General features: G+C 34.9%; 1 protein-coding gene across 1 annotated transcript; it reads left to right on the top strand.

Annotated features, from left to right (window-relative positions):
• Nucleotides 1-3,539: 3,539 nt before the first annotated feature.
• Nucleotides 3,540-7,530, top strand: LOC134852973 (E3 ubiquitin-protein ligase TRIM65-like). The gene is made up of 3 exons (XM_063868864.1): nt 3,540-4,018; nt 5,538-6,120; nt 6,752-7,530. The coding sequence occupies exons 1-3, from the start codon at nt 3,791-3,793 to the stop codon at nt 7,144-7,146; spliced, it is 1,206 nt and encodes a 401-aa protein (XP_063724934.1). The 5' UTR covers nt 3,540-3,790; the 3' UTR covers nt 7,147-7,530.
• Nucleotides 7,531-8,025: the final 495 nt, after the last annotated feature.

An 8,025-nucleotide genomic window follows, 5' to 3' on the forward strand; every position in this document is an offset into this window, starting at 1 on the left:
TAAAAGTGGGGGTGTTTTGGTTGAGAACGCGGAGTATTGAGCTGAACTTGAGGTATTCGCGGTTGACAGGAACATTATTTTGAGATGTTTGCTATTGAATGAAACGATTCAGAAAATCTTGATTTGACAGAAAAGTCATCAACTGGACAAGGAGCACAGATCCAGATTTGAAAAAATGAAAATGGAAGAGAATCTAGATTCACGAAAATTAAATCCCTTAAGGCCTTAAGTAGGGTTGATAATCAGATCATTCACACGACAGAGGACACAGTTAGTCCAATCTTGTTCATAAGTTGGACCACCGCAAAAATATATCGTATTTCGCGCAAGCATCAGCGTGTTTACCAGAGAAAAATTATAAACTAGTGTGCAATTTGTTGACTACAACGGGAAACCTATGACGATTTTAAGAGTACTAAAAGCAAAAAGTAAGTCAGCAGGACGGGTCATATCAGTGGTTATCCTATTTTTTACGGCACAAAAAACGGAGTGCGTACGAAGATTAGATGTTTAGAAAAACTGAAATCTCATTTTCGCAAAAAGCGGCATTAAAAACCACAAATTTACTACGCGACTTAAATTTCTACTTTTACTTATCCAAGAAAAAGGACGGCGTACCCAGATACATATTTCAGCGAAAGTAAAGAAAAAAGTGAAAACTACTGGAGGAAGGATACGTAATGAAATTTGACAAACATACCAGTGACTGTTTTGCTAGCCAATTTCTATTACAGTGAAAAAAATATGACACTGAAATATTCTCATTAGACGCAAAAGCCATAGATCGGCAAACAAAAACCAAAAATAAAAAGGGCACGGGGTGAATAAAACAATTACTGCAGAAAATATCGGAACATCAATTTTCTCAACTTTAGATCTCAATTACGGCTATAGCCATTTTAAACTAGCTGCAAAACAGCCAATCAATGCATTTTTTTAAATTCTTAAGGGTAACGCTATGTGACAAAAACCTAGCCTCAAAAATCGAAGTGTGAACTTTTATCAAAGCAGAAGAATTGGTATTGGTTGCGGTATCAATTTTCTATTGAATGGGTAATAACAACAACAATTCTGAAAACCAAAATTTAGTCCATTGAAAAACTGCAACAGTTCAGATCGTTTTTAGGCAGTAAAAATCATTTTTCAAATTCATACCCAAGGCAGCAGCGCTGAGAAAAGCTGGAAACTTTTTTGAAAGAAGAAAATCAGAAAAAAAAGAAAAAAAAAGGTCAAGGAAACTGTAAAACATCAACTGGACAGCTGTATGTACACAGAGTTTTAGAAAGATCAAAATAGAAATAAAAACGAGTCAGTCAAAGACAATGAGATGGGCCGATCTGCTAATGATTTTCCAATTTAAATTCATACATTTACAAGAGAAGGACGTAGGAGATCAGTATTAACTGGCCACGGACATTTCGGGGCAACTATAAAATTAATCAGAGTATGATTGGAAAAACTCGTAGCCATTATCGACAAGTTTCATGAAGCGCTCGGCGGCATTGGTGCTTAATGTAGTGATAATTTAGAGCTCAACCCGACAGAAAACAGTTTGGAACTCAAACAGTACAATTTTTGTTACAAGGACAAAGTTATTTGTAATAACAACAAACCGATTCAAAACCATAAAAACCTCGACTGGAACAAAAACCGATGTGCTCACAATCAAATAACGTATGAACCAAAGCCTTTTTCACCTTAGCATTCAAATTTGCGAAAATGTTTAAATAACATATGGATCAAAAATAACAAAATTAGGGATTCATTTCCATAAAATATAATAACATTTCAAGCGGGAGAGCGGAACTGGAGACGGATGTGATAGGAGTGAGAGAAAAGTGATTCCACAACAATGAGAAGAGAATGCAATCTAAACAGTGAGGCGAAACAAAAACATGCAACGAAAGTTAAGTAGAGCTCGTCAATAATGTCAAAACTAACTCAGGTAAAACCAATGAGACAATTCAATTTGTTCGCCAAACTGAAGCGGTGGTCATTATCAAAGGAGCAGAGCCAGGAATCCCAGCCAGGACTCATAGTGGCTTGAACCGAAATCTGAAGAAAAGACAGTAACAACAAACCCCGAGGTAGCTGAGTTTACAGAGTTCAAGATGGCACATTCAAGATGTCTTGTTAGATTAGAGTAGCAGATGAAGAAGAGGAAAATACAATAAGAACCGTGTCAACGGAACGTCTTTTAGGAAAGATAAATGTTGACTGTCCCTACGGCTATAGAGCAATGCAATTTTCAACCTCGAAAAGTTACTTAAAATCTTTTAGCCGAAATGATTTTGGAGGACACAAAGCTAGATTGGAAAGCAGTACTCAGGAGACTAAAAACATGATGAATTAGCATGAGGTTTTGTTTCAGGAAAATCAGTTACATCACATGGGTGCAATTGAAACTGATAACGGGACGGACACACATCTTTTACCGGTGATCAATCGCTTCCCTAAATTTTCGTTGGTGGAATTATTTTAGATAAAAAAATCTCTGGAACGGTCAGTCTTGACCGGTTCTCAGCTCAAAAAAGATTGACCACATCCTGGAGAACTTGAACAAGGTGCGCTAGGGTGAAATCAGGCGTTCCACTGTTCAAGCAGCAGATAAAAAATCGAAACGATAGTGAACGGCTACGAGTGCTGAACATTTTTATAGAAACTAATGCTGCTTGAAATGAAATAAGGCGGCAAAAGGCTAGAAATGAGTTGAGGCAGAGAATGGACGAAATTTGTAATCTAAACCGGAGCTAATTTGGCAAATCTTTCATTTTAAAGAGAAGAAATTAGCCATTTTTTAAAATTTGGAAACCAATCGAAACATCGCCAATTGAAACATCGGGTATAAAACCTACTTTTCTTAGAAACGGCGATGCTCAAAAAATATGATCTCTTACACTATGCAAGCTTTTTCAATGTTCTAAGGATGGTGATGACCAATTTAAATCAGCTCATAATCAAGTTTGTTGATCGAAATAATACAACTCAAAATCCAAAGCCATTGCTGCATCTTTTTTAAAATCAATAACTTTTGGAGGTTTCAACTAAAACATTTCAGCTGCGTTAAAATTAGGAGACTGTCACATATATGTTTGAGTTTTTATTTTGAAGAAAAGAGCGCGCCCAAAAATACAGATTTTGATCAAAGTATATGTGCGATTGAAAAAAGTGTTTTTTACTTGCGTCCGTATTTTGTGTACAAGTGTATCTGGAGGGCATCTAAAAAGTTATAACAACACTAAGATGTTAAAAGTAGAGCTTTGCGCATTAAACTTAGGAACCTTTTTTTGACAAAATAATGAATATATTGATTACAACGAAAGTTTGATTCAACATAATTTTACAGAAAAAATACGAAGAAAGCACTAAAAATTGTAATACTGAGGCAATTGACTAAATATGTTCGTTAAATGATGTTAGTTTAAGCTTTTTATCAGTAGTAACAAGCAGCTTGGTATGCAAGTCTAATTGAAGGTATGCAAGTCTAATTAAGCAGCACAAAAAGATCTCGTGATAGTTTTGCTCTCGCAGTACTTTGCTAGTTTGTAATATATTAAGAAAACTATTTCAAAGAAAACTCAAACAAAAATTCCAAATAAGTCCACGATATGGCTGTTTTTGAAAACATGACCAAATTTGAGTTAATTTTTGCGATAAAATCAAAACATACATAACCAAGACGTGTATCTCTCAAACGCACGCACTTCTCGAGTTTCTTTTCTGAAGTAAGATAAACAGTTTATACAATCAAATCATTCATTTGTTTTCTACGCCATACATCTGGAATTTTATGGCCGAGGCTGGAAACCTATTCGAATGCAGCATTTGTCTCGAACGTTTTGTGAATCCTCGTATTTTGAATTGCGGACATTCATACTGTTCAAATCCAAAACCTTGCTTACAAGGTGTACTGCTATCTGAGTCCAGAGAATGCTCGGTTTGCAGAACTCCGATTGAGGAAAGACTTCAGCATGAAAGCCAATGCACCGTTAATTATGAATTGAAAGCTGCCGCAGAGGTAATTTTAAATTTAAAGGAAACACCAAGAAAACAATTTTCGTTGATTTGTTCTTAGCTCATTTTTTAAAGCAAATGTTATGCAGTCAATGTCTTGAGCTTTTTCATTTGAAATAAATACAGCAAAATTGTACTAAAATTTACTATTCTAGTTCTTAAAAAAAACAATTTTCTTACATTAAACTGTGAATGAGTTTTAAAAAAGAAAAACTTTTTAAATTTCAAATGTTAAAACTATATTTTTTGGTATGCAATTATTGTTTTTATTTTAGAATAAATTTTCTAAAAATTTTTTTTTCGTTGAACACGAATATAGTTCGCAAAAAAAACTACTGAAACGGCACAATTTGCTCCCTTTTATTAGACTTCTAGAAAATTTTTATGGAAGAATTATGGGTTTATAAACAGATTGACTGAGGAAAGTATTGAAACAAAAACCAACATTGAAAAATACCAACTATTGGTTGCTCCACAAGTTTTGATTGCTGACAAAGTGGTTTTCTCATCTGAGTTTGATGGTAATTTTTCATATCATCCGACAGGTATTGTTGTCCTGAGCTCAAATGTAAAACGATATTTTACCAGTAATCTTTTTTCGTAAAACTATTGGGGTTTAAAGACTGCCACTTTGCCAAAAAGCGCGCGAATAAGTGGAGATTGAATCCGTCTCAGAAATCGTTCCAAAGAAGTTGAAGCAGGCGAATTGCCATAATTGCTTTGTTACTAGGAGCGAAATATATCAATTTTGACTTCATATGACATGCGGGGGATATCTTTAAAAAGTTATTTTCTTGCGAAAAATACATCAGTTTTTGTAAAGGGAACACTGCTCGATAGACCTTAAAAGAAAGTCGGAACATGCAGGAGTTTGCCCTGACACGAGTGGTCTTGTTTCAATTTCTACTGCTTTCTCAAGAGAAATGCAATCCAAAAAATAAATTTAAAGCTTCACAAAGAGCCTCAACACAAACAAAAAAACCTCGATCTTACAAGTGTGGAAATTTTTGTCCTAAAAATTACCTGAAATGTATTAGATGTCTTTCATCTTTTAGTTCGTTAAATAAAAAGAAATCAATTCTTCATCTGTGGTATCTATTTTTGCTGTGACGCAGTTGAATTTTGAGATAAGTCACAAAAGATCAACTCGAAACTAATATTTGCCTTCGTTAGCTCTGAATCGATCTAAAACAAAAACGAAATTATGCGAGCATTTTTTCAAAATGAAAAAGAGTTTTCTTGAAGTAAACATGGCAGTTTTACTGAAGACAGAAAAAATTTCGTTTGACTGAACCATTAGACTCTTTTGTAGTTCCACATTTTCGCTGAAAAAAAACAGTTAGAATACGACCCAATGATGATAGCAAAATGGAAGATAAGATGTCTCTAAACGAGTAGTTTGATATGAAAATTGATACGTAAACTACATATATATCTTTTTAAGCAAGAAAATGAAAAAGATTTTGGTGAATTTCCAATAATAAAGAATTTCCAATAACATGTTTTTCCGCAAAATATTTTAGGGGAACGAGCAACCTGTCCAAGCACAAAGCAACCAAAATGGCTATGAACAATGCAAAACTCACAAACAAGCGAAAGAGTATTTTTGTGAGCAATCGGGCTGCAAAGTTTGTATCTGCAAGGATTGTTGGAGAAACGATCATGGATCACATCATGTGGTTTTAATGGACAACCCGCTTAATCAATTGACTGCAAAAATGGAGAAGTCGCTTAAGTTGATTGCAAGCTGTCCAAAGACAGTTGATAAAGTGATAAGTGAATCAGTTGACCTCAATTCGGAATTGGTGATGACAATGGACAAATGGAACGCTTTGATGGATAAGAAAAACAAGATAAAAAACACGAATACTTTCCCCCAAGCCAAAACCCTTGAGACGAGTATCAGAAAGGATCTGGAAGCCTTGAAAGTGCAAAATGTTCAAACAAAACAGAAACTGGCAAAACTAACAGCCATGGCTCAGTCCTGCGAAGATGTCGAAGACTGTATACAAAACGCATTACTTGCCCTGGATGCAACACCTTCCTCGCCCAAAACAACAGCTTCTGTGGCCAATGCTTGTGGCAGGGACGAAACTACACATGACGGTAATTCTTAGTTTTTGGAGATAAAATTTTTAAAAAATGATATGATTTTCATTCTCTAAACATCTCTGATTGACAACATTTCATTGGCAGGATAGAGTTATGATCTAATATATTTAGTTTCAGTGAACTTAGTGTCAAAACCATCAGATTAGAAAATCATACAATTTTTCAATTTTTATGCTTTTGCATATTTGAAGGTGAAATATAGCAGTTCGATTATCATTAAAAACCACAAACCTTCGGTAAAATTTATCTAAGTTGCTGCAAGTATTGGATTATGGAACGATTTTGGAAATGGATGTGTTAAAAAGGTCCCCCGCTACTACTTTGGTATCACGACATCCAGTTTTGGCTGACCGGTTCTATTATATTCTTAAGGCGCCTCCGAAGCCAATTTATTTTTGAGGTTGTTTATTAAGTCAAAACATACGAAAGTGCCTGAAAAAGTTTTTTCAAACGTCTGCGGCTCATGAATTTAGCAACAATTTAAATCTAAACGACTGATTTCGGTTTTTAACGAAAATTAAAGAAAAAATTTAGATTACAAAGTTTCAAATAAGGAAAAATAATATCGATTTTCAAAGTTGACTATTAAAAAAGTTTCTAACTAGAGTCGAGTGTGTTTTAACAGAGAAGAAAAGGAAAATTACATACATTTTGCGTGTTGAGGACGCTAGAGAACCTGAAATATTTGGATTATCTTGCAAAATAATCGGTACGAGCGGGGATTGGCTGTTGGCGAGACTTAACTGTTTGACTAGAACTTCACAGGGAGAACTCAAGTTGAAGTCAAAGGACCTGGGCAGATTGGAAAGCCTAGAAATTCTGAAAGGAGACCTCGTGAAATTAGATTGTTTTCGTGAAATTAGAGTTTTTACCAAGAAAAATATAAATTGCGCGCTGGATTTGCAACGCCTATGCGCCATATTCGAAAGCGAAAAGGCACACTGTCAGAAAATTACAATTTGGTCTGGAGCGTCTGAGGAATTCTTCACCCTTCCCAATTCTCTTAACGACAGCGTGTAGTAGCACATATATTGGAAGACAGCAGAAATTATCCGACAACGACTATACCCTACGCGTCCCCATCAGCAGCTAAATCATATATGAAAAAAAATCTGACTTCAAAGTTGATTGTAGACTCAAATAAAAACTAACTCAAAGTTATAAAAATTAACACACCGTCTGTATTTAAAATCACTAATTTTGCTTTGATTGTTCCAAATTTGACTTTCATTTGATCTGATGATGATACTTTAATTTAGTTTACCATAATTATAGTGGATATAAAAGAAGAACTATGCATTGAGCTAGGTGATTAAATGTAAGATCGGTGATCTAGTACTTTTTCGGTAAACTAAGATTTCGATTTAGAGTTTTACCTTGGGAATTGAGTGGTATAATGTTTGAGCTAATCCGGCATCTTCTTCCCGTGTTAATAGCTTTTTCCGAGAAACATGATATTGGATAAGTTGGGAATTATTAATGGGATATGGATGAAAATTGGTAGGGATATGGATGAAAAAAAAACTTACTTACAAAGTTTTAGATAACGAAAAATAATATCGACTTTCAGAATTGATTATTAAAAAAATTTCCAACTAGAGTTGAGTGCGTTTTAACAGGGTCGCAAATTATATATGTCTTGCGTTTTGAGGACGATAGAGTACTTGAAAATATTTTCTCTTGCAAACTAAGCGGTACGAACGGGAACTCTGAGTGGGAGAATCTTGCCAGGTTGACTAAAGTTTCAAAGCGAGCATTCGAATTGCAGTCAAGGGACCTGGGCAGATTGAAAAGCATACAGTATAAAATAAAGGGCCTTGAGTATGATGAGAATATTCCTGAAGTTAGAGTTTTTTCCAAGACAGATGAAAATTGAGCGTTGGATTTGCAACGCCTGTG

This window comes from Symsagittifera roscoffensis, chromosome 8 (assembly GCF_963678635.1).
Source record: "Symsagittifera roscoffensis chromosome 8, txSymRosc1.1, whole genome shotgun sequence".
In the NCBI taxonomy this organism is placed as follows: Eukaryota; Metazoa; Xenacoelomorpha; order Acoela; family Convolutidae; genus Symsagittifera; species Symsagittifera roscoffensis.

Bases quoted from the DNA above. Each gene is read 5' to 3' on its own strand.
- LOC134852973 (XM_063868864.1), top strand. From the start codon at position 3,791: ATGGCCGAGGCTGGAAACCTATTCGAATGCAGCATTTGTCTCGAACGT. The intron at 4,019-5,537 runs GTAATTTTAAAT...AAAATATTTTAG, and splicing joins AATTGAAAGCTGCCGCAGAG to GGGAACGAGCAACCTGTCCA. The intron at 6,121-6,751 runs GTAATTCTTAGT...GTGTTTTAACAG, and splicing joins GGACGAAACTACACATGACG to AGAAGAAAAGGAAAATTACA.